The sequence below is a fragment of the Schistocerca nitens genome, chromosome 10 (genome assembly GCF_023898315.1).
Source record: "Schistocerca nitens isolate TAMUIC-IGC-003100 chromosome 10, iqSchNite1.1, whole genome shotgun sequence".
NCBI lineage: Eukaryota > Metazoa > Arthropoda > Insecta > Orthoptera > Acrididae > Schistocerca > Schistocerca nitens.
In genome coordinates this window covers 98757674-98785194 of record NC_064623.1, presented here as the reverse complement: position 1 = coordinate 98785194, position 27521 = coordinate 98757674, and the positions used below count along the sequence as shown (strand labels likewise).

General features: G+C 41.0%; 1 protein-coding gene across 1 annotated transcript; it reads left to right on the top strand.

The window, feature by feature from the left end:
• On the top strand, nt 1-27521 carry LOC126210666 (protein Dr1). Its single transcript, XM_049939996.1, has 4 exons — nt 1-156; nt 9955-10197; nt 25098-25261; nt 27263-27521. Exons 2-4 carry the CDS (start codon nt 9963-9965, stop codon nt 27377-27379), a joined length of 516 nt encoding a protein of 171 aa, XP_049795953.1. The 5' UTR covers nt 1-156; nt 9955-9962; the 3' UTR covers nt 27380-27521.

Below are 27521 nucleotides of genomic sequence, written 5' to 3'. Positions count from 1 at the left end.
TAGTGTTCTCTTTGGCCGAAGCTCAGTGCGCAATATTAAAGCCCTATGATCATAGATAGTTAACACATTTTAAATAAAAGACTGTAGCAAAGCAAGCTGTTAGACGGTAGTGTGGTAGTGTTTGTGACGTAAGAAGAGAGAAGAGTGGAACAATAGGTAATGTTTTCTTACAAATATTTACTGTTTCAGACATATAAACAAAGCTTCTATTGGACATTTATAATACTTTCTATCTTATGTCAGCAGTGTTGCTCAAAGGGTTTCCGAAAAAATTTTCTTTCTGCGATTTATTTATTTTGTTTGAGTTCTCAACTTTTTGTGCGTACTTACAAGAAGTGGATGGTACACGACCCATGTTTTTAGCACTCACAACGATTTTAACATGCATATGTTAAATGTGATTCTCGATGTTGTGTTGTACTTTTTTCTTTATTTGCTTGACAGTTAGGCAGATAAATAAGTTTTGGTATTTACGACATGAATCAATATTTTACACCATCTCTTTAGCAAACAGTTAGTACAAGAAATTTCACGAGACCTTGTAACGGGAGTAGCCCGTAGATTATTTGCTGTTCATATAGGAAATTATCCTGGGCGTTTAAGAGAAGAGTTTGTGTGTGTGTGTGTGTGTGTGTGTGTGTGTGCGCGCGCTATTGCCGTCTGTTTCAGCTACCAGAGAACCACGGTTTTCCAATTAAAAATCAGATCCAGAGTCGTTTGCTTATCATAGCGCCAACAGTTCTACAGTGCAATTATATGGAATAAGTCTGAAATACCGCAGCAGTGAGATGACATGAACTGTTTTTACAGTCGCTTCTTAAATGAGGTACAAATGTACTGTGTGCATTAAGAATAATCGCTTTGTATTTCATCAATCAGATTGAGAGAAAAAAATTGATCTTCAAATGCCTCTCACCCCTTCATTCCACCCTGTTTACTAGCTTGTTTTTCATAATCGGTTTTCTTTTTCTTGTGTATCTTGAAGAGATGAACAGTTTTCCAAAACTCTTCAAATACTAGGATTTAATGAAGTGAGCTGGCAATGTTGTTAGGAACTGAGTTCACATTGTGATGGAGCCGCATTGAAATCTTCAATCATTCATAGGGATTTGTGTTTTCTGTGAGTTCTTTGAACTATTAAAGGCAAATGACTGAATTGTGATGTCGGAAAAGGACAGTGTTGATTTCCTTCACCATCTTTGTTCAGTCTGAATTTGTAGCCTGTGATTACTTTGTTGTCAATAGGATGCTGAACCAAATCTTCTTTCTTATCTGATCTTATGTTACCAAATCAGTTAATCATAGATTCTAAAAGAAATGGTTGCCTTGTGGTACAAATTATAAATTTCAATGATATTTTCGCCATAAATTCTCTCTTTTTGCCATCAGTTCTTCCAAATGTGTTATAACATCATTTAAGCACACCCGAGAACCCTGAAACCAGACTTTGGACACACTGAATTCAGTTTTGTGTAACTCGGTTATTTGTATTGCTCCTGCTGAAATAACTTTGTCAGTATCCATCAGTTTAACAGTGGCATTCTGTAAGATATGAATTTGTTTCTGTATTTGAAGGTAGTGTTATTAACTACTTTGCTCAAAAGTTTTTCTCTAGTAGATATTTCTCCGAGATATATTTGTTAAAGAGGCCCTTCATCTAATGTGTTTGATTTTAAAATCTTTACATGAAATCTGTGCTTAGTTTTTCATTAGCAGCAGCCATACTTACTTTCTGCTCAAGAGATAAGTGTTTGAATTGTTATCTTACATTATAAACATTTGTTAACAATAAAAGGATTAACTTTTGCAATCATTAAAATAAATATTTTTGCGAGATCATTGTCTGCTTTGATAATTATTGATATAATATTGTCTCTTGTCACTATTTACTGCGTACACAAGCAAAATGTAATTTGGGGCCAAAGTTACATATTGGACCCCCACCCCGGAACCTCGGTTGTGGTGACTGACTGTCTGATCTTTAGTGCATTGAAGATGACAGTTTGGTTATGAGTTGTTAACTTTTACATAATTTGGCAGTATGTTGTCACTCTCTACTGTATGGATGACACACTAATAGCGAGATTCAAAAGAGCAACAGTGTTTGTTATATGTTCGATACCCATCCCCCCCTACCTTTCCCTCACCTTCCACTCATGGTCTAGTGGCTAGCGTTGGTGCCTCTGGATCATGGGGTTCTGGGTTCGGTTCCCAGCCAGGTTTGGATTTTCTCTGCCCAGGCACTGGGTGTTTGTGTTGTCCTCATCCTCTCACCACCATCATCATCATTTGTGACAGTGGCTGGATTGGACTGTGTAAAAATTGGGACTTTGTATGGGCACTGATGACTGCACTGTTGATGCCCCACAAACCTAGCATCATCACCACCACCACCACCACCACCACCCCTTCTCTCTCCTCCTCTTAAGCTTGACGCTATTATGTTGTGGTTTTCAGTCCAGAGACTGGTTTGATCAGCTCTGCATGCTACTCTATTCTGTGCAAGCTTCTTCATCTCCAAGTAACTGCAGCACACAACATCCTTTTGAATCTGCTTTGTGTATTCATCTCTTGGTCCCCCTCCCCCTTTGACTCGCCACTCTTAGGGGGGTTCGTACTTGGCTACCATGGGACCCCATTCTTTGCAGCAATTTTTCCCTTCTGTGCTGCGTGTCTATCCTGTTGCTATTCTTTTTCCCCTTCTTTGGGGAATATGTCTGGGGTATTCTTGGGAATGTTCTGCATTCTGTTGCTGATGTGCGAACAATCTCACCTTTGTTTTTCACTCCCTTTTCCTTTCTTTGTTTCCCTTCTCCTTTTGTTCCTGCACTTCAGCGTTTGAGGATCCTCTTTTCTTTCTTCTTCCTCCATGTGGGCTCCTGAAGGCTGGCCCACGTGCCTGACGCGTAACAGCTGATTAGGTAACATGTAATTCCCAGTCCCATGTCGGACAGGTAGGGTACGCACATACCCATTAGTACAGGCCAGGCCCAGGGAGGGGTGATTGTCTAAGCTGTAACCTTCCCAAATTGCCGGTTGGTCCCTCCGTCAGGTGTTCAGGATGTGTGACCTGAGGTGTGACAAATAACCTAAGGCGGGCGCGCCCTCTTATAAAGGGGGCCTCCAGTTGTAAGGAGCGTGCAATCGGAGACACTGGCAATCATGGGGGATTTCCTCTGCAATAAGTCAATCATCTTCCCACTCAACTTCTACAAAATGTAAACCCAACGAGGCTAATGATTCATCGTGTAATGATAAAGGTAGATTCCTCCTTAGTGCCCACCTGCAATCTCCTTTTTCACCTTTGACAGAGTGGTGCTTGTGTCCAAGCTCAAAGCAGGCTATGAAATTATCAGCGTCCGGCCATACATTTCAAACCCGCTGCGCTGCTACCAGCGTAATTGTTTTAACCACACTAGAACGTCTTGTTGACACCCAGCCACTTGTGTCACCTGTGGTAGAGATGCGCATGAGGGCGATTGTCCTCCTCCTCCTCGCAATTGTCCTTCTCCTCCTCCCAGCTGTATAAACTGTAATGGCAGCCATGCTGCCTCCTCTCAGGAGTGTCCAGTGTATCTTGATGTGTGGGCTGTTTAACAGATCTGGGTAAAGGAAAATGTGCCTTATCAAGTTGCTACCAAGTTAGTGGGTAGTCACAAACCCTGTGTTCTCGCGTCTGGTACCTACAGTTCTGTTCTTGTTACCCCTTGATCCATGAAGGACATAGCCACGCAGACTTGCAACCTCCAATTCAGCTCTAAGGCCATGAAGCCGCCCAGTGTCAAGGTAGCATTGCCGTCCCACCGTCCAGCTGTGCAACAAGCCGTCGATCACTCCCCTCAAGGGGTGAAACCACCAGCTACACAACTGGTTGGTCGGAAAGTACAGAAGGAGTACTCCTGTGAAGACTTCCTCTGTCCATGCAGCCAAACACCACCTGGAAAGGCTCGAAAAAGTCCTCCAAAGGCAAACGGTCTTTTTCTTCGCCACCTCAACGATCCTCTTCGATGGTGTTGGCACGTGATACCTTTGCTCGGCCAGCCTCCGTGTCACCGCTGCGCACCAACAACCGTTTTTGGCATTTGACTCTACAGACCGACCGCCTAAGCAAGCTGATGCTTTAGCGCCTCTTACCCAGCTATCACCTGCCAGCCGCCAAGGTGACACCCTACGTCCCTTCATCATGATTCTCCTCCAATGAAATGTTTGTGGCCTTTGGTCCCACAAAGAGGAATTACGACTGCTTTTAACATCATAGCATCCCCTTGTACTCTACCTTCAGGAAACGAAATTGCACCCTCATTACCGTTTTGAGCTTTCACATTTCTTACTGATTCATTTTGACCTTTCCCCTGAGGTTGGCATTCCCTCTCATGGAGGCGTTATGCTGCTCATACAGGTTGACATGCATAGGCAACCCATCTCGCTGACTACCAATCATCAAGCTGTGGCAGTTCACCTTTTCTTTCCTTCCCACCTGACTTTTTCCCTCTGTACTATATATGTCCCTCTCACTCGCTGTCACCTGGCAGACTTCCTTTAACTAACTGGGCAGCTACCTCCCCCTTTTTGTTACTCGGTGACTTTAATGCACATCATCCCCTTTGGGGCTCTCCCAGAACCTGTCATAGAGGTGCCTTCCTGGCTGACCTTCTTAACCACTTTAACCTCTTCTGCCTTAACACTGGAGCACCCACTTCCCTTTCTGACTCCTCACACACCTCTTCCCATTTGGACCGATCCTTCTGCACTGCCCAGCTTGCCCATCGTCTTGAGTGGTTCATTCTTTCTGATACCTACTCGAGCGACCATTTCCCATGTGCTATCCGTTTGCTGACCCCTAGCCCATCCGCATACACAAAATGGCAGCTTTCTGGTGCTGACTGGCAGCTTTAATCCTCCCTGGCGACCTTCGATGAAAAAGATTTCCCCAGTTGTGATGACCAGGTTGAATATCTCACAAAACATTAACCTTACTGCTGCAGAATGTTCCATTCCTCGCACTTCCTCTCTGCCATGTTATGTCCCGGTCCCTTAGTGGACTGAGGCATGTTGTGACACAATTCACGCACGTAGATGTGCTCTCTATGTTTTTATCCACCACCCTACACTGGCAAACTGCATTCATTATAAACAGATGCGTGCAAAGTGTCGTCGCATTCTTCTGTATAGCTAAAGAGCTAGCTGGATTTCATTCACTAGTTTGTTTAACAGTTCCACGCCTTGCTCTGTCGTGTTTGCCAACCTCCGACAGCTCTCTGGAACCAAGATTCATTCCCCAATTTCCAGCCTGACAGTCACTGATGATGTCATCATGGACCCTATTGCTGTCTCCAACACCTTGGGCTGCCATTTTGCGGAAGTTTTGAGCTCTTCCCACAATCACCCTACCTTCCTCCATTGAAACGAACACCTTGGGCTGCCATTTTGCGGAAGTTTTGAGCTCTTCCCACAATCACCCTACCTTCCTCCATTGAAACGAGTGGAGGAGGCGAGGGCGTTACCCCTCTCTTCTCCGAATCGTGAGTGCTACAGTGCCCTTTTTACTATGAGAGAGCTAGATCATGCTCTCAGTTCATCCCGATCCTCCACCCCAGGACCAGACACCATCCTCATTCAGATGTTGTAGCACCTTTCTCTTGCGAGCAAGCACTTTCTGCTTAACACTTTCTGCTGTATATGGGTGGAGGTCACATTTCCTGGACACTGGTGTGAAGCCTCCATCATACCCATACCTAAGCCCGGTAAACAAAAATCTTCCTTCTAGCTACCGCCCCATCTCTCTTACCAGCTGCGTTTGCAAGGTGACGGAACATACGATTCATGCCCGGCTGGTGTGGTGGCTCGAGTCTCGCAATTTACTGATGAATGCACAGTGTGGATTTAGAGTGCAGCGTTCTGCTGTTGACCATCTTGTTACTTTGTCCACCCATGTCGTGAATGGTTTTCTGCAGAAATCCCAGACTGGGGCCGTGTTTTTCGGTCTGGAGACGGCCCAAGACACCTGCTGGAGAATTGGTATCCTCTGTACTCTTTACACATGGCGCTTCCGTGGGTGCCTGCCCTGTTTTCTTTGGGCAGTTTTAAAAGACAGAGTTTTCACGGCACGTGTAGTTTCTGCCTTGTCAGACACCCTTATCCAGGAAAATGGTGTGCCTCAGGGTTCTGTGCTGAGCATCGTCCTCTTTGCTATCGCTATTAACCCTATAAATGCCTGTCTCCCACTGGGCATCTCCGGCTCTCTTTTTGTAGACTATTTTGACATCTATTACAGTTCTCCACGGACCTGTCTCATAGACCTGAGCGGCATCTTCAGCGCTGTCTTGATCGTCTTTACTCCTGGAGCATCGACAATGGCTTTTGCTTTTCCCCTGACAAAACAATCTGTATCAATTTCTGGCAGCACAAATGGTTTCTCCCACCATCTCTACATCTTGGGTCTGTTGCCCTTCCATTCGTTGAAACTACAAAATTTCTGGGGCTCATGCTTGATAGGAAGCTCTCTTGGTCCTCCCATGTGTCTTACCTGACAGCCTGCTGTTTTTGATCCCTCAATCTCCTATGTGTCCTCAATGGTACTTCCTGGGGTGCCAATTGAACCACTCTCCTTCATTTGTACCGATCCCTTGTCTGTTCGATACTAGACTATGGGTGCTTTGTTTATGCGTCTATGCATCCATCCCTCTTACACTGTCCAACACTATGCACCATCATGGCATCTGTTCGGCCGTAGGCGCCTTTTACACCAGCTTGGTTGAGAGTCTGTATGCTGAAGCTGCTGAACTACCACTGTCCTACTGCTGTGACTTTCTCCACAGCAGGTATGCATGCCGTTTGTCTACCATGCATGGCCACCCATCCTATGCCGCCTCCTGTGATGATTCCACAGAATACATCTGGTGGCACAGCCTTTCCAATTGTGTCCTCTGCTCAGACTCATTCAGTGCCCTCCAAAGTCTCTACGTGTGCTGTACAGTGCTCATCCCTTAGTGCAGCGGGTCCAGGAAAACTGTCACTTGCTCACTCTTCCTGGAGCCAGTGTCTGCTGAGGTTGCTGCCATCCTCATACCTTAACCCCACAAGTACCTGTGTTCCCTCTGATGATCTCTGCATTGCCGTCTGTCAAGAGGCAGTGTCCTTTTGGCATCGCCAATGATCCTCCCTTCACCAGAATAAGCTTCGGCTTATTAAGCAGCTCCCAGCACCTTTGACAACCTCCTCTCGGCCCTCCCACTGGGAGGAGATTATTTTAACTCAGCTGCGTATTGAGCACTGCCTTTTTACCCATCATCATTTGCTAAGTGGTGCTACCCCACCACTTTGTACACATTGCACCCATTTTTTTACTGTCTGCCACTTCCTGCTGCAACCTGTCTCTATTCTGTCCATTGGGACTGACGTTTAGTTGTTTAACTCCTATCTGTGCTCATCTTCTTTAGTTTTGACTTGGGCACGTATGACCCCATTTTTTTTTTCCCTAAAACAAAACAAACAAATACATATCTTGGTCTCCCTCTACGATTTTTACCCTCCATGCTTCCCTCCAATACTAACGTGCTGATCTCTTGATGCCTCAGAACATGTCCTACCAACCGATCCCCTCTTCTAGTCCAAGTTGTGCCACAAATTCCTCTTCTCCCCAGTTCTGTTCAGTACCTCCTCATTAGTTATGTGATCTACCCATCCAATCTTGAGCATTCTTCTGTAGCACCAAATTTCAGAAGCTTCTATTCTCTTCTTGTCTAAACTATTTATCGTCCATGTTTCACTTTCATACATGGCTACAGTCCGTACAAATACTTTCAGAAAAGACTTCCTGACACTTAAATCTATACTCGATGTTAATAAATTTCTCTTCTTCAGATACGCTTTTCTTGCAATTGCCAGTCTGCATTTTATATCCTCTCTACTTTGACAATCATCAGTTATTTTGCTCCCTAAATAGCAAAACTCATCTACTACTCATTTCGTAATCTAATTCCCTCAGCGTCACCCGACTTAATTCGACTATATTCCATTATCCTTGTTTTACATTTGAGATATTCATCTTATATCCTCCTCTCAAGACACTGTCCATTCTGTCCAACTGGTCTTCCAGGTCTTTCGCTGTCTCTGACAGAATTACAGTGTCATCGGCAAACTTCAAAGTTTTTATTTCTTCTCCATGGATTTTAATCCCTACTCCAAATTTTTCCTTTGTTTCCTTCACTGCTTGCTCAATATACAGATTGAATAACATCAGGGATAGGCTACAACCCTGTCTCACTCCCTTCCCAACCACTGCTTTCCTTTTATGGCCCTCGACTCATATAACTGCCATCTGGTTTCTGTACAAATTGTAAATAGGTTTTCACTCCCTGTATTTGACCCCTGCCACCTTCAGAATTTGAAAGAGAATATTCCTGTCAACATCGTCAAAAGCGTTCTCTGAGTCTACAAATGCTAGAAACATAGGTTTGTCTTTCCTTAATCTATCTTATAAGATAAGTCGTAGGGTCACTATTTCCTCACATGTTCCAACATTTCTACGAAATCCAAACTGATCTTTCCCAAGGTTGGCTTCTACAGGTTTTTCCATTCGTCTGTAAAGAATTCGTCTCAGTATGCTTGATGCTATGCATTGGAAAATCGTAAGTTCTTAGATTCTTGATCGCTACTCGTATTTTTACACTCTCAGTCCAACATTATTTAAACTATAATCATTCAGTACACTTTTACTTTTTAATACTTTCTACAGTTGCTGGCTCCTCCAGTTTTACTTTTATTAGTGGTCAACCAGCCTAAGTATTTAAGACCTGTATCTTGTTGTTGGATAAAAATCACAGTTGAAAATTATTTTGTAGCATGACTGTTAGTGTTGTTTTAATGAATTTAAATGAAGGCTTATGTTAGTTTCCAACCTCACTTGTCATTTATTTATGGGAGCTAATAACCTAGATGTTGAGTGTTCCCAGAACCAGACAGTAACGTCATTCGTGCTTTAGGGGTGTTTGTACTGGACAAACATTATTTGCAAGTGCATAGAAGGTAGTTCAGCATTCTGCATTTTGTGTGCTACTCATCTTGTTCTGTGCAACAGTTTGATAGTAAGTGTAGACTATATAAACAATTTTGAAAAATGCCAAAAGTGACTCGGTACGTCCAAGTAAGAATTGTTGCTCACACTTACTAAAAGCAACAGTGAAGATGGTTCTGCCATTAGACTGCATCAAAGATAGGATCTTTTCTGTATCACAAATATAACATCAGGCAGATTATTAGTGGCTCACCTACAAACTTGTATGATAAGTAACGTGAAATACTACATAAATTGAAACACATAGGAATACTAAAATAAGAAAAAATATATACGGATCTGTTACTTAAATGGTACACAACTCAAATCTAAAAAAAGGGTGGGAAATAGATAAATTATTTCATTGCATTTCATGCACTCATTTAGTAACACATTAATTCCATATACAATATGCTCCCATCGTGTGGTTTTTGCAGTGCAGAACACATTCATTGTGCAGTTAGCATGTCCTGTCTAGAGGATTTTGTGGTCTCATAGCATTCTATTCACAGTTTTACATTATGAAAACAGTGTGTATCATAATTAATGGAGTAAATGCATACAGTTGAAAACACAAGATACTGGAAGCAAGAGAGTCATAGTAAACATGAGCTCTAAAATGCATACCTTAATAACTGTGAACACGTCTTGTGAAACATGTCTCTTCTTCTGAAAGAAGGTGCTCGTAGTTCTGATGGTATGCATTTTAGAACTCATGTTTACAGACTTTTTTCCTCTAGAATTGTGTACTTTCGGCTGATGCATTTATGACATTGATTATGAAACACCCTTTATATCTGCTTTGTTGTGTAATTTCATGAGTTATTTAACACTAACCGTTTGTTTTGTTAATGGAGATGTCACAAAGGTGTGACTAAGTATCTTTAACCATATTTCAGTGTGACAAATGGCCTCCTGTGGATCAGTACTCGGTTCGGCAGAGGACGATGAGCTGACCTTGCCTCGAGCATCCGTCAATAAAATCATAAAGGAAATACTGCCCAATGTCCGTGTGGCAAACGAGGTCCGGGAACTGATCTTACATTGCTGCCGTGAGTTTATACACCTGTTGTCATCTGAAGCAAACGAAATATGTAATCAGCGACAAAAGAAGACCATCAATGCTGAGCACGTGTTACAAGGTGAGATTGCTAACATCACAAGACATTTGCTTAGCAAGCTACAGTGGAAACCCCCTTTTATACCTCTCAAGAGACTTAAAAAAAAGTGTAAAATGTGGAAAATAATATTTTAAGCTATAAAAGTTAGGTATAGGATACCCTTTTTCACGCACTGTGTATGATAGGTGTACATAATAGGCATCAAAATACTTATCAGGGACTTGCTGAAATGATAACTGTCTGGGAAGTAGAAACGTTTGACTCAGTTTCATTGTCCATAATCTCTGTTTTTGGAAAGCCTGCAGCTACCATTCATTATTTAAAAAATTAAACACTGCACCGTGTATGTATTTTTTCGTGTTTTTATAAGCACGACATATTTCGAGAAGTTTTTCTTGTTGTCAAGTGCATATATTTACATAAGTATTCTGTGTGGTGTTGGAGTATGTGTTGTTCTGTGTCTCTTGCACTGTAGTCCTCTTGAGGTTATCGGGTACTGTGCTGCCTCATTTGTATAGAAAACTGCACACATGGAAACTATTACTCATGTTGTTTGTTTGCGTAAATACTGCACTTGACAACAGAAATAAATTCTTGTAACACATTTTGCTGAGTATGAAAAAATACGTAATTGGCGCCAGATTTATTGGAGCTCACAATCCTTGCAAGGCAGCATGGTATCTGATTAATTAACATAGAGCAAGAGGAAAATTCATGCAGTCCAGATGAATTTAATAAATATTTTGTAGACATAGATGAAAGCACAATAGGTGAAATTCCTGACTTCGGAACAGATTCCGCAATTGCTCTGAAACTTAAAAATAAATGCAGGATGGTAATGTGGAAGAGAGTGTATCCAAAAACACAATAAAAATGATAGAAGACCAAAAACACTCAGGGAGCCCTGATATTTACAGTGTGTCCTATACTTACTTATGATATGTCCTGTACCATTTTAAAAACCATAGTCTGCGAGATTGCTCAACCACTGTCAGTAATAATAAATAAACGCCTACATGCCAGGGAATTGTTAGGCTTCTTGAAAGGAGCACACAAAATACTAGTTAATAAAAAAGGTAATCTACATGAAGTGTCAAGATACAGGCCTATATTTATAGTACCAATGCTAGCTATGGTGAATGAGTCCCATAATGAAAGATCAGCTGTTAACTTATTTTGAAAGAAATAACATTTTTCGGAAGCGCAAGTCAACAACAACATCAGTATTTGACTTAGTTAGATATATGTCAGGGTTTTGAAGACAAGGGGTCTATAACACTGGTGCTCTGTGACCTTAGTAAGGCATTTGATTGGATCCCACGTAAGGCCCTGCTCAGGAAGCTGAAATCATATGGTATTGGGGAAGCTGTTCTACAAACTCTCTTCCTAAATAACAGACGACAGGTTGTATCAGTGTAAGAAGCCTAATCAGGTGAAAAGAAGTTAAAACATGGTGTGCCATAGGGATCGGTAATAGGCCCTGTTCTTAATTTTCGTTAATGACGTAGGCTCCAAGGGGCACACCTTGCAGTTTGCACATGACACAACTTTGTTCTCAAGAGGGGAAAATGTACTTCAAGCCGTTCATCAAGTAGAAGTCCTATTTGGTGAAGCCAAGGTCAGGTTCATCATGAACAAAATGAAAATTAATGAAGACAAAACACAGAGGATTATATGCATCCTAAGTGTTACTGGAGCACTGGGTCACATAGCAGCTGTTAAGCTTCTGCGTTTTTTCATTGATACGAAGTTAACCTGGCAACAGCACACTAAACATGTATGTTCCAAACTCTAACAAGTCCGATACCTCTTGAGGAAACTAAAAAGTGTTATACCACGCCAGTAGCTATTAACAGTATACTATGCAATGTTCCACAGTCACATCAGCTACAGGCTGTTACTGTGGGTCCATTCTGCAGGCTGTAAGAGTGTGGGTTTTTTAAAAAGCTATGAGGATCATTACCTCGAGCAAAAAGACTGACCATTGCAAATCAGTTTTTTCCACATTAATAGTTCTGGCTGTTTTTCAGCCAATATATTTTCAACTGCCTTGTTCACACAAAGACAGATCATAAAACCTACAGAAATAGAAATGAAGTTTATCTACACAGCACTCACTATAAAGACAGTATAGATGGACCAAGATGATGTTTAACTAAAATGCAAAACAAATTGCTAATGTGAAAGTATGCTTTCCCGGCGTATACAGCTGGCGAAGAGTTCTCGGGCTTCTAGCCGGGTGGCGGTGTCTTCAAACTGCGACGTTTCGACGAGTGACACACTCATCACCTTCTGGCGAAGTGCCGAGACTTTGCGGATGCCGGTCTCTTTATACCTATACCTGCGGTGTGCCCCCCACCACCTGGTCCAGAGGAGCCGGCAGGCGGCGTGGAGGGGGAAGCGGGTGCGCCGTTCGTGTCTCCGTCAGAGCATTCTGATTGCGTCTCGTGAGCTGGATGGTTCTTGGTGCGTTCATGGCATATTGCGGCTAATGCAGGATTCCAGGCCGCGCTCAGTTGATAGCCTTCGTCCCTGTTCACAAGACTCTCGTGGACCCGTATTTCTATTAATTCTTTAATGACACTATCCCAATTGATTTCAAAAACACCAGAGTGCTGTGCCGAGCCGGGAGCTATTGGGATAGCGTCATTAAAGAATCAATAGAAATACGGGTCCACGAGAATCTTGTGAACAGGGACGAAGGCTGTCAACTGAGCGCGACCTGGAATCCAGCATTAGCCGCAATACGCCAGGAACGCACCAAGAACCGTCCAGCTCACGAGACGCGATCAGAATGCTCTGACGGAGACACGAACGGCGCACCCGCTTCCCCCTCCACCCCACCCGCCGGCTCCTCTGGACCCCGCCTCCCGCGGCTAGGTGGAGGGGGGCACACCGCAGGTATAAAGAGACCAGTATCCGCAAAGTCTCGGCACTTCGCCAGAAGATGATGAGTATGTCACTCGTCGAAACGTCACAGTTGGAAGACCCCGCCACCCGGCTGGAAGCCCGAGAACTCTTCGCCAACAAATTGCTAATGGTGTCCCTAAAATTATGTAATGCTCTACCTAAGGATAATCAGCCATTTCCAATCAAACTATTTAGGAGTAACATTTTGTGCACACTAAAAGAACAATCTTTGTACAATATAGTCAAATGCTTGTCTGGTGATAGAACAGTGTCTACCTGAACTGCAACTTGGTGCCAATGAGAACTGCTGGTTTATTACATGATTGTGTTATTATTGTAATGTATATTGTAATCTAGTCCTTAAATATGTTCTATAGTACGCACTTTAGTATCGTAGGTGAAATTCCATTTTTTATTAATTTCAATGTGGTTATGTCATTGTAAAATTGACTCAGTCTGTCCAGCCATGACAAATAACTGCTAATAAACCTAAAACATTTAAGCAATGGAAAGAGAGTGAAAGTGTTAACTAGTGCTAGAAGTGGCCAAATGATGAAATATGTTAAATATGGTTCATCAGAGGTGTCATGACTATTAAAACAATCATAAAACTGAGCATACAAAGTAGGGACAGTTTGGAAATAGTTGTGATTGCTCGTGATATCTTTAGTTGAATCGTAATTACTCCCATCAGCCACCAGGCTGAGTAGAGCTTAGCAGCAGCGAGAGATGTGGCACAAATTGTTCACTTTTACCCATTTACAGGTTCAAATACGCTGTGTAGCGCACCTGGTGCCAAGAAACGTAACAATGCAATGTTTGTAAACACTACTTGATGGCCAACATCATGCGAGCATCATTTTACAACAGTTTTTTCTCCATGAATATTTTCCATAAATTGTTGATGCAAAATCGGGTGCGAATTAACATTGTGGACATAGCATGTTTGTTGGGAGCAATAAAGAAAATCTTGTAAATGGCAGGAAAACATTAATTAAGGGGATTGTAAAAGTGGAGTTATACTGCATTTTGCTTTAGTGTTTAAGAGATATGCAGGGGGGTGTTGCGAAAACTATATAGTATTTAAAGTTTAATCTAAAATGTCTGTGAAGACAGTGCAAAACCTGTATTGTGCTGTCATATTGTGGCTATAATGACCTACTCTTCCTTTCTAATCTTCCCTAACTTCACTCATTGAAGCTCCTATCACGTTTTGAAAACTAGAATGGTATTGTGTATTTTTATGTGTGTGGAGCAATCCGTACCAAGTGATCCAGCACTGGTTGCTTGACTATCTCAGAAAAATTGATATTTGCTGGGTGCATTCCTCATACTCAGTAGACACAAAAATATTTTTTTAAAAAATTTAGAAACGGCAGCCATTTTTGTTTTAAGCTGCTAGGGTGCTTTAGCATTTACAAGCATCTGCGGTTTTTTAAATTACTTGGTAATGGTTGCCCCAGACCTTTCAAACAAGAAGTATTTCGTTCAGTACACATTGAACAACATATGAAAACCATTACCACCTAGTGAATGTATTCATTAATATTTTTTAATGGGTAAAAGTTATTGGTCACAAATTAAAAAACAACTGTTTTTGAACAGTGTTTTTACAAATAAAGAGTAAATTCTTAGCCTAAATATTTTTTGTGCTATTACACTACACAGTCTAATTACTTGTTATAACACAGTTATAGAGTGTCAGTGGTGAGAGCTTACACTTAAAAAAAAGATACCCTATTTTTTTAAAAAGAATTTTTTAAATTTTTTAGTCTTTGGCCTGCAATATCTTCGTTAGGGGACCAGATAAAAATCTGAAAATTACACACTTAATAGACCTTTGATTTCAAACTTCAGTATAAATTTCAATTTTTAGATTCAATAGGAAGTTACAAAAAAATTACCAATATGAGTAACAAATACATTTCTTAATATATACAGTATGTGGACTAATGGATACAGTGCATTGGTTCCAAAATTTAAACATACACTATGTGATCAAAAGTATCAGGACACCTGGCTGAAAATGATGTAAAAGTTCGTGACACCCTCCATCGATAATGCTGGAATTCAGTATGGTGTTGGCTCACCCTTAGCTTTGATTACAGCTTCCACTCTCACAGGCACACATTCAATCTGGTGCTGGAAGATTCCTTGGGGAATGGCAGCCCATTCTTCAATGAGTGCTGCACTGAGGAGTGGTATTGATGTCGGTCGGTGAGGTCTGGCATGAAGTCGGCGTTCAGAAACATCCCAAAGGTGTTCTGTAGGATTCAGGTCAGGAATCTGTGCAGACCATTCCATTACAGGGATGTTATTATCATGTAACCACTCCGCCCCAGGCCGTGTATTATGAACAGGTGCTCGATCATGTTGAAAGATGCAATCACCATCTCCGAATTGCTCTTCGACAGTGGGAAGCAAGAAGGTGTTTAAATCATTAATGTAGGCCTGTGCTGTGATAGTGCCACGCAAAACAAGGGGTGCGAGCCCCCTCCATGAAACACATGACCACACTGTAATACCACCGCCCCATGTTTTACTGTTGGCACTACACACACTGCAGATGATGTTCACCGGGCATTCACCATACCCGCACCCTGCCATCGGATCGCCACATTGTGCACCATGAGGTGTATGTGTGATCATTTTTGTAATAGAACACAAATGGATAAACTGTGGCGTGTTTGTTTACCAAGTGGTGCCCTTGTACTTCATCTTGAACAACAAAAGAATAGTTTTTCAGAAAATTCAGCAAGACCTAAGCATTCATCAACTGCCAAGATTCGTTTTTTTTATCTTTCAGAAATTTACCGTGACCTTTGGCAATAAAATGATAAATTTCAGGTTTTCGAGGTTAGCTACCAACACTTTAAAAAAACTCTTCTTGTGATTTTGTAATTGTCACCACTTCTATTATTCTTGTGTCATCCGATGTTTGTATTCTGTATCATTAGGCATTGAATCATTGTCTTCTCATTCTTCCAACGTGTTGAGTACAGCTTGTTTGCCTAAACTGTCTTGACATTTTCCAATAATCATACAATTTTAATTGTCAGTAGTGAAAACCAGACTTTCCAAAAGGTGTTTATAGTCAACTCTAAGATTGGCCCCATCTAGCAAAAACTTCGCATCCTGGTGATACAAACAAATGCAAACATTATGGATGCCAGACGCCCCTGCCACAATACACCATTTCGGTCTCAACTCGCAACATTTTCATGTTCAAATTTTAATGCCAGGATTTTCTTTTTTGAATTCAGTAAATAGTTCATTTAAATTACGCAGTATTAACCTTTTTTGTCTCTGAACCTTAGTACCATTTTCTTTCACAGAAACAGTCTTCTTTGGCGGACATCAAACAGATGTTGTTGTTATCTTCATAAAACCTAATAACTTTTTCAATTGTGTTTTCATCTAAGAAATTAGATGCATTTTTCTTTTGTAATGCAAGTAAAATTCCCTGTTCTTTTACTAACTGCCTTGTTAATTGAACCAAACATTCTGGCACATTAAATTCACCATTAACTTTTGCTTGACTCCAAGAATTTGGTAGTAAACTGATAATCTTAACATTAAATTCTTCGTTTCAGATACAGCACTTAGTTATTAGCTTGTCTATCAAACCATCATACTCGGTCAGAGAATTATTAGAACTTCAATCTGGTCTAGTGCAACTTTTGTTTTGAAATGAAACTTCCAAATTCTTTTTGAGATTAGTTACCACTTTCTCAGTTTTTGCATTCAGTGCAAAAAGTATTTTTTTTTTCTTCTCTTGGTTTTCTCATTTTACTAGAAAGATAGGATTTCACAAGCTAAATCCACTTCTTTATAGTTTCTTTATCTGGATTATCATGATCCTTTTCTTTGTTAATGCCAAATATCTTAGAATAATGATGAAATGTTGTTCCTCTCAGACCTTTTGTCATAGGTTTCCTATGTTTCTTAAGAGCCCAAGCAAGACTGGCCAAACATGTGATAAATTTTCTTTACGTACTTAATTTTATGATACTTGCAAGTTGAGTTAACCTCTCTGAGCGAACCCATAAGTAAAAATAAATAAAACTTTCTTCACTGTAATCTTCAGTTAAAGCAATGTCTTTGGGAAAAAGTCCATACACATTTATGCCAAGTTTGATTAATAAGAGCACCAATAGAACACTGAGACTCAGTTGTTAAACTGCACACTTAAAGAGCTCATTGTTAACTGAGTCAGAGTGAACAGATTGGTGGAAGGGGGAGGACAACACAAGACTTGTACAGGATTGTCTGTGAGCCTATACAGACTCGCAGGTGCTGTCTGCTAGCCTGCTGAAACTTTCTACAGAGGATTGTTTCAACAAATAAGCACTTGATACTTTAATTTCATGGTTTTTTTCACATGTTTAAATTATAATTGATATACTTTATTCCATTAGGCCAGATATTCCAGATTTAAAGAAGTGTGTTTTTTACTTGTATTTGTAAATTTATTTTTTATTATTATTTTTTTATAACTTCCAATTGGATCTCAGTTGAAATTTATGCTGCAATTTGATATCATAAAGCTCTATTAAGTGTGTAATTTTCAGATTTTTATCTGGTCCTCTTTCAAAGATATTGGAAGACAAGGAATGAATTTTTTTGTGTGTATATAATTTGTATGAACTGATGTATACCTTATATTTTACATATTGAGTTCCCCTTTTCTGCATTATGTATATCCCCTTACATATTTTTGGCAGCTATGGCCATAATATTTTGGTATCAAACAGCAGTATTTACCAATAGGCTTGATGCAAAAGTGCCAGAATACAAATCGAGAAGTTTGGGATTTGCTCCTTGGTTGGTTTTAGGATTTTTTTCTGACACTCCCACATCTTCCATTTGTGGCAGTGCTCTGTGTTTGTGCAAAATCCTGAGTTAAACTACATTTCCCCTTATAACTGATTGCGTAATCTGCTGCAGAAGTAATGAAGGCAGGGGAATACTACCTCAAACAGGACCATGACTGGCAAAATACATTGGTGTTCACTCCAACTTTTGGATTGGGGTCATCTTTACTGCCCAAACCTAAATAGTTTACTTCAATTTCAGGCAAATTAATCCTCAGTAACAGTAGCAAGCCACATCTACATAGATCATATATTTCACAATCCACTGTACTGCGCATGGTGGAAAGTACATCATGTCGTATTACTGATTTTTCTGTCTTGTTGCATTTGCAAACTGAATGAGAGGAAAATTGTCAACATTCCTCTGTACATGCCCCAACTTCTCTTATTCTCATCATCCCTACACAAGAGACACGGTGGTGGCAGCATATGCTTGCACAGTCTCCTTCAAATATTGGTTCTCTAAATTTACCTCGCACTGTTTTGTGGAAGTTGCTTATCTTTCTTCCACAGTTGCTCATTTAAATTTGCTGAGCATTTATCTTGAACTTCCATGCAGACTATGCAAGTCTGGTACAGTCCTTGTTTCTTTGAATTTGCTTGATGTCTGTTGTCATGCCTACTTGATAAGGACTCCCAAACACAGGATCAAAACTCTAGAACTAGCTGCTCTAGTGTCTTGTAGGACATTTTCTTTACAGATGCAGTACACTTTTCCAAAACCATTTTGTCAAAATTTGTTTCCCATTTGCCATCCCAATAGTGATTTTACGTGGTCTTCTCATTTCACATTGCTTCTTAGCATTACCCCTAAATACTTATACAATGTGACCTGCTCAAGATTTTCACCACTAATACTGTATGGTTTTTTTTCTTTGTTTTGGGCATTATCTTGCATACCCTGAGGTGACAGAAGTCAGGGGATAGGTACACAGATGGCAGTAGTATCGCGTACACGAGGTATAAAAGGACAGTGTATTGACAGCTGTCATTTGTACTCAGGTGATTCATGTGAAAAAGTGTCAATCATGATTATGGCCCCATGATAGGAATTAACAGACGTTGGATGCAGAATGGTTGTTGGAGCTAGCACATAGGACATCCCATTTAAGAAATTGTTAGGGAATTAAATATTCTCAGATCAACAGCGTCAGAAGTATGCCAAGAATACCAAATTTCTGGTGTTACGTCTCACTGTGGACAATGCAGTGGCCAATGGCCTTTATTTAACAATTCAGAGGAGTAGCATTTTTGTTGATTGTCAGTGCTGACAGACAATCAACACAGTGTGAAGTAACTGCATAAAGAAGTGGTGGGTGGTACAACTAACGTATCCGTTAGGACAGTACAGTGAAATTTGACATTAATGGACTACAGCAGCAGACAACTGATGCAAGTGCCTTTGCTAGCAGCATGACATCACCTGCAGTGCCTTTCCTGGTCTCGTGACCTTATTGGTTGTACCCTAGATGACTGGAAAACCACAGCCAGGTCGAATGAGCCCTAATTTCAGTCGGTAAGAGCTGACGGTAGGGTTAGTGTAGCACAGACCCCACGAAGCTACGGACCCAAATTGTCAACAAGGCACTGTGCAAGGTTGTGGCGGTGGTTCCATAATGGTGTGGGCTGTGTTTACATGTAATGGACTGGGTCTTGTGGTTCAGCTGAAACAATCATTGACTGGAAAAGGTTTGGCTACTTGGGGACCAGTTGCACCATTCATGTACTTCATGTTCCCAAACAACAACGGAATTCTTATGGACGACAAATGGATGACAGCGTACCGTGTCACTGAGCCACAGTTTGCATTCTGGACAATTTTAGTGAATGATTTGGCCATCCAGATTGCCCAACATGAAACCCATCAGACATTTATAGGACAGAATCAAGCAGTCAGTTTGTGCACAAACTCCTGCACTGGCAACACTTTCACAATTATGGTCAGCTATAAAGGCAGCACGGCTCAATATTTCTGCAGGGGACTTTCCACGACTTGAGTCCTTGTCATGTCAAGTTACACCATACTCGGCAAAAGGAAGTCCGACACAATATTGGGAGATATGTGGCTTTTGTCACATCAGTGTAGAACTATATTTAAAGACAGCTGTATGGAGTGCTTTACATTCTTTCACCAAATGGAAATTTTATCATCCAATGATAACACTTTTTGTAAACAATTGCACTGTCAGCGAATGATCTTTTTGTGATTATATGAAACTACAATTGTCCAGTCATAACTGTGGTTCTTTGATTGCTCTGGGAGATTGAACATATGCAATATTAGTTCACTTTATTACATGAATGAATAAAAAGAATTACTTAACTTGATACAATCTCTTGCCACTGGAGTGCTTGATAATTTACAACTGTCATCGACTATTCATGCATCGCTTGATGCACTAGTTAACAAACTGATCTCTTGAAGCACAGAGTTCAAAATTTACAAAAGTACATGTCTATCTGAGACTTCAGTAACTCTTTAGTTCTACTTGATGACGTTGACTACTTCAGCTGAGGTCATGAATTGGGCAAAGTGCTTCCATGCTTGACTCTTTACTAACATCAATGTGAAAGTGCTGCTGTGCTGTGAGAGGGGCCTGTTGTCTGTGGCCTCCACCCTTCGTTATTGCAGATTGCAGTGATTCATCACTAATGTGCTGACCATGGTGTGGCACCGCGATCGTTGGGTGATATCACAGAATCGGATGCTGCTGCGGATTCTATCTGATAAATTGTTTATGTATAGTGAGTATGTTAGAGGCCTTATTACTCTGTCTGAGTGAAACAATACGGGATTGTGTGTCAACTTTGATGCAATCTCTTGTGTTTATTTAATTCCCCAAGCTAATTTCAATTATATACTGCTGTCTTTAGAGGGTTTATTTCTTCTGAAATGTGAAAATCAACATCATTAATTAAATATTTAAAATAAGATGTGATTACTGTTTTATACTAGTTTACTTTACATTTCTTGCATATTTTTATGTTGTTTTTCAGCATACAGCTTGTCTGCAAAGATATGAGTGGCTGTCAGTAACAAATGTGTTACTGTGAACTTAAAAAGGTCTATGGAAAATGGTGCCACCCAATATAACGTACTGGATTCCTTCAAATCTCTGTCAGCTGCCAACAATGTCTTTCACTGAAACTGAAGCTGAGGCAGTGAAACTCGCTTAACCTGTTTTGTCCAGTGTCAGGAGGAGGCAAACACAAACTTGTAGGAGTTATTCATCATTTGGCATTTCAAACATATGGCTAATGGTGGAAAATGGCAGCCAGGGACAGGAAAGGACACCAGGTGCACTCAGTGTGTATGCTTGGGGGCCTCATTCAACATGTTAAAGAGGCTATTCCAGCAGCCCTTGAGGGAACAGGATGCAACCAACTGCATATTGTAGTACACGTTGACCCAAATGATGCCCATCATCTGGGCTCTGAGGTCATTCTTGGATCATTCCAGCAACTGGCAGAGAAAGTTGAGAATACCAGCCTTCCACATGAGTTTCAATGAAGTTCACAGTTTGCATCATTGTCTCCAGAACTGATTGTGGCTCTTTGGTTCTGAGTTGAGTGGAAGAACTCGATCAGAGACTTCAAAAGTTCTGTGACAAGCTAGACTCGACCTCCTGGACTTACACCATAGGGTTGAGAACTGTGGAGTCCCCCTAAATGGGCCAGTTGTGCACTACACATCAGAGGCTGCTACTCAGGTAGCTGACTGTGCGTAGGCACAGCCGACTTCCTTCCCTAATCCGACGAGACTGATGACCCCGCTGTTTGGTCTCTTCCCCCAAACAACCCAACCCCTGACTGTGCGTGGGGTACACACAACGTTTTTTTAGATTAGGCGACTATCCATCCAATCCACATAATGATAGCTGTAGCAAACCCGTAAGTATCAGTGTAAGATCGAAAGAAATCCCTTTCAAAGATGCAACTATTAAAACAATAATGGTATTGCCATAGCATTCACAACAAAATGTCAGAGTTTGAAGTGTTTGTCAGAAGCAGTGAAGCTCACTTAATACTAGGTACAGAAACCTGGTTGAAACCTGAAATCGATAGCAGTGAGATTTTTGAGGAAAAGAGGCGAAAGGATAGCCAAATGGGAACTGGAGGTGATGTATTTGTTTCAGTAGACAAGAAACTCAGATCCATCGTGGTAGAAATTGAAGTTGTGTGAGATTGTTTGGGCAAGACTTCGTATCAAGGGTGAGTACAAAATGAGTGATACTGTAATTATCAGTGGAGACTTTAATCGTCCAACAATTAACTGGGAAAATTACAGTTTAGTTAGAGGTGAGTGTGATAAGACACCCTTCGAAACTTTACCAAATACCATCTCTGAAAAGTACCTAGTACAGATAGTTTAGGAACCCCACTCATGGTGGAAATGTATTGGATCTAATGGCAGCAAATAGACCTGACCTCTTTCAGGATGTCCACATCCAAACTGGTAGCTCTATGAGGAACTTGAAACTTTCAGCAAAAGGCAGGAGCATGTAGGGGAACTCTGGCTCAAATTTAAAAGAATAGTTGACCACACACTGCATAGATATGTATCCAGTAGAACATTTCATAATGGGAGGAAACCTCCATGGTATACAGTCACTGTAAAAAATCTTATAAACAAACAGAGATTATTGCTTAATAGGTGTAAACCAAAGTGTAGGGCTATAGATAGAGAAATCCTGAATGAAAAGCTTTTGGCTGTCAAGAGAGCAATGTGTGATGCCTTCAATGTCTACCATAGCAGAATATTGTCAAGTTATGTTTCACAGAACCCAAAGAAACTCTGGTCGTGTGTGAAGGCTGTTAGTGGCACCAAAGTTAGTGTACAGTCCCAAGTGTATGAGATGGGAATGGAGGGTAGCAAAGCAAAAGCTGAAATTGGTAACTCCATTTTTAAGTGTTTCTTCATGAGAATTGCCCCAATTTAATCCTTGTACCACTGAAAAGATGAATAACATAAGTATTAGTGTCAGTGGTGTTGAGAAACAGTTGAAATCGTTAAAATTGAACAAAACTCCAGGGCCATATGGAATCTGTCAGGTTCTATACAGAATTTCTGGATGAGTTAGCCCTTCTTGTAGCTATAATCTATTGTCAATTCCTCAAACAAAAGCCTGTGCCCAGTTATTGGAAAAAGGCAGAGGTCACACCGCCCTACAAGAAGGGTAGAAGAAGTGATCCACAAAACTGCTGTCCAAGATCCTTGACATTGATTTGTTGTAGATTCTTAGAACATATTTTGAGCTCAAACATAACGAGTTATCTTGAACAGAACTACCTGCTCAATGCCAATCAAAAACATCGATCATGTGAAACCCAACTTGCACTTTCTTCACATCACATACTGAAAGCTTTGGATCAAGGCACTCAGCTAGGTACAATATTTCTTGAGTTCTGAAAAGCATTTGACTCAGTACCACATCTTCACTTATTGTGAGTATGATCATATGGAGTCTCAACTGTAATTTGTGACTGGATTGAGGACTTTTTGGCAGGGAGGATGCAGCATGTTATCTTGGATGGAGAGTCATCGTCACATCTAGAAGTAACTGTGGGTGTGCCCGAGGGAAGTGTGTTGGAACCCTTGCTGTTCATGTTGTACATTAATGATCTTCCAGACAATATTAACAATAAAATCAGGCTTTCTGCAGATGGTGCAGTTATTCATAATTAAGTAATAACTGAAAGAAGCTGCATAAGTATTCAGTCAGATCTTGATAAAATTTCAAAGTGGTGCAAAGATTGGCAACTTCCTTTGGATGTTCAGAAATGCAAAATGTGCACTTCACAAGATGAAAAAACAATGTGACTGTAATATCACTGAGTCACTGCTGGAATTGACCAACTCATACAAATACTTGGGTGTGACACTTTGTAGGGATATGAAATGGAATGATCACATAGATTTAGTTGTGGGTAAAGCAGGTGGTAGACTTCGGTTTATTGGTAGAATGCAATCAATCTGGAAAGAAGACTAGAGACTGCTTGCAAATCACTCGTGCAACCAGTTCTAGAATACTACTCAAGTGAGGGGGACCCATACCAGATAGTGTTGTAACCGCTACCGTTCCGGTCGCGGGGTGGCTGAGAAAACGTGGCGGGACCAAACGGAGAGCAGCCTGCGAACAAACGAATGGAAAGGACGGACACAAAACAACGATGGAGAGAGACCTTACGACAACAACACGCAAGAAGCAATGGAGTGACAGAGACAACCAAACGAATCCAAGACGTCGACTAGTAATGAAAGCAGAGAACGATAAACGCGCTGTCAGTTGTTGAGATGATGTGTGAAGACTGACGCAACCATTAGACACGCTGTCTGAGTGAGAGGCAGGCGCTTAAATACTCTATCGGGGCTGCCGCTATTGGCCGCTGGAATGACTTGTTCCACTGTGGCGCCCTCACACTAAATGCGGGCCAGGATGCGCGCGCCACCACAGCTTACGGCGAAATGGTGCAGAGACCTCTAGGGGTCTTCGATGTCCATGATGTCTGGCGGGGACTCAACTTCTGCAGCGCGCGGTTCCAGGTCTAGGACTACAGGGTTTTGGACGTATATAGAGAAGAGCAGCATGTATAGTCACAGGTTTGTTTAATCCATGGGAGAGTGCACAGAGATACTGGAGGAACTGCAGACTCGTGAAGACAGATGTAGACGTGAACTATCCTGAGAAAGTCTATTAACAAAGTTTCAAGAACCAGCTTTAAATAATGATTCTAGGAATACAGTACAACCCCCTGCATATCGATCACATAGGGATTGTGAAGATAAGATTAGAATAATTACTGCACACACACAGAGGCAGTCAGTCAGTCATTCTTCCCACACTCGATACAAGAATGTAGAAGCAGTACAGCATTGGACGTCTTTTGGAAATGAGGAAAATGGAATCTAGCTTTGTGCCTGCAGTTAATGTTTGATTTATTGTTAGACTTAAACTTCAGAAAGGGCGAAATCAACAAATTTCTATATGCAATTTATCTTCTTCTGCAATACCCTTCTACTTCTCATGGTAACCAAATAGTGGAGAAAAACGCCTATAGAAATATTGGACAATTTAGTTGGTGAGTACAAAGCTTGCCATACGTGACTTCATAGTTTTGCACTTCAACCATTTTCAGCACTGGATCGACTGGGGTTTGGCGACTACAGGGCAGAAGCGGAGGAGGTTCTGAAAGACTGCAAGGCTGTTGCAGCTAAGAGGCGGCGTCAGAGCACACGCCTGGAGCACCTCGGCATACCGGAGGAGGAACTGTTGCGGCAACAGCAGGAACTTTTTGCAAAGGTAAGAAAATATCTGAACATTTCATTAGTAAATTTTCAGTCTCTTAAAGAAGATGATACTGTCTTGGGCTTCAAAAAATATGTACTTCTTCAGTCCGAAGACTGCTTTAACAGCACTGTAAGTATCACTCGTCAGTTCATACCATACTTTAGAACCAAACCCACGCAGGTACTAACTTTGTCAGTTGACTAGATACAGCAACTTTTCAGTTCAGAGTAGTTCCCAGTATTCAGAACTTGAAAAGTGATGTTTTTGTCAGCAGCCACCACTGCTTTCTGCAAGTGTTGTTAAATTTATAGATAGTGAGAAGGAGAGAGGACTGACAGTTCTGACAGTTAAGGTGATGGACTGTGCAAAGAAAAATATTAATTTTGAATAAGTCAATAGTGGCATGATAGTGAGCAGGGTGGGATTAAACTATGCACCCTGGAGGAGGAGGAGGAGGAAGAAGATGAACAGAAAGAACAAAAGTGTAGTTAGTGAAAAGCCTATTGACACTATTGATAAGTGTTATTGAGCAGCAAATTTCTGCTATGTTATGAGCAGTATAAAGAAATACCAATTTGTAAAAATTTCACAGTGGCTACAGTGCACTGATGGTGTCAAAGGCCCTTGCACTGCATGCTGATGTTGGTAATTTGTCGATGTTGGTCATGGCCAATTTGGTGATAGTATATGATACCCAGTGAGAATTATGTTTTGTTAAGAAGATGGGAATTGATTATATTCGTTTTCGATATGGAGAGCTCCAGAATAACTTTCAGCGATGTGGTTATTATAAGTTTTAAGATTGGCTACTAATTTTCATATTTCTTTGGTGACTCAAAAGATAGATGTCCTGACACAATGGTTAGTAGCAAAGCCTGAGAATTAGACTGGAATGTGGCAACAAATGTGAGTGGAAGGAGAATAGGTGAGCTGAAACTTATCTCCAGCGTAAGCCAAGGCCTAGGGAAGGTTTGAATGTGCTAATTTGCTTGCAAGTTGGCAAAGCTTATGAATCTCAATCTCCATACAAAAATGAGATTGCTGTAATAGATTGACATGTAGTGTAGTCAGAGATGCGCATTTGTGTTTTTCTGTATTTTTGATTTTGATGTAAATTCCAAAAATGTGGTTAAACTCTAACTAGATAGAACAAAAGACCAGTTAACTTTACTTATGAGACATAGGAAATTATGACTGAGCATTCTGTCTGTCTCCCGACAACTGACTCAAGAGTTTTTATATTCATTGTCTATTGTTCAACAAGTGAGTTGTTGCCAACATCAGCCATGAACACCAGAAGTGCACTTTTACCCTTTACAGCTTTTGTCACATGCAACTGGGCTTCAACACTAGCAGACTCTGCAAACTAAATTCCATATACATAATTTTTTCTTAAAGTGTCACAATATGTGAGTCGTCCTATTCAAAGGAGGTGAGTGTAAAAAAAGGCGTTTCACATTAGACATTTATTTTTTAAAAAAGCGTCAAAATTGTAGTGTCATTAGTTCATGTGAAATGTGCAATTGCGCACTACGTACTCTGAGTAAATGTTGTCTCAGTAATAGTGTTCGAAGAGTATTGTCAAAGAAAGAGAGCTGCATCGGCATGCAGGCACATAGTGTGTAACTGTGCTCAGCTTGTAAGAATTAAGGAAAGGGGCAAGTGTGCTGGTCAGTATGGATTAGGCTTTTGGCAGTTTAAACATTGGGCTGGTTCCCACATCCTGCCTCAGATACATAATGTGCAGACACTTCGAACAATGATGTCACTTAGGTGCAATCAGGAGGACTGCACAGATTCCTCTCCGGGAGGCTGGCAGTAATTATAAAATGCCTTTGGTAATGGAGTACCCCTAATTACGGAAATTTGTGGGTGAGTGAATGAATAAATTTATGCTATTTGAAGCTGCCCAGTGTGTGTTCTAAGAGTCTGTTAACCCAAACAATAACCATTTTTGCAGAAAATGCTTAACTCTGTTTGGCCTTTAGTAATAGTCTAACTTTCCTTTGACAGGCACGTGAAGAACAGGTAGCAGCTGAACAGGCACAATGGCAACATTTCCAAGCTGCTGTACAATTGGCGACAATGCAACAGCAGCAACAGGATGATGATCTGGATGAGGACTACTGAGAGCACACCGTTGATACTATCTGTAACAGTTACCAGGCTGCCGGCTCGCATCGTTTGGAAGTATTACAACCGCATCTAATGTAACTGGGAAGTGGAATGAATAGTATATCTCTGCAATTAACAATAAAAATGTTAAGCTTGA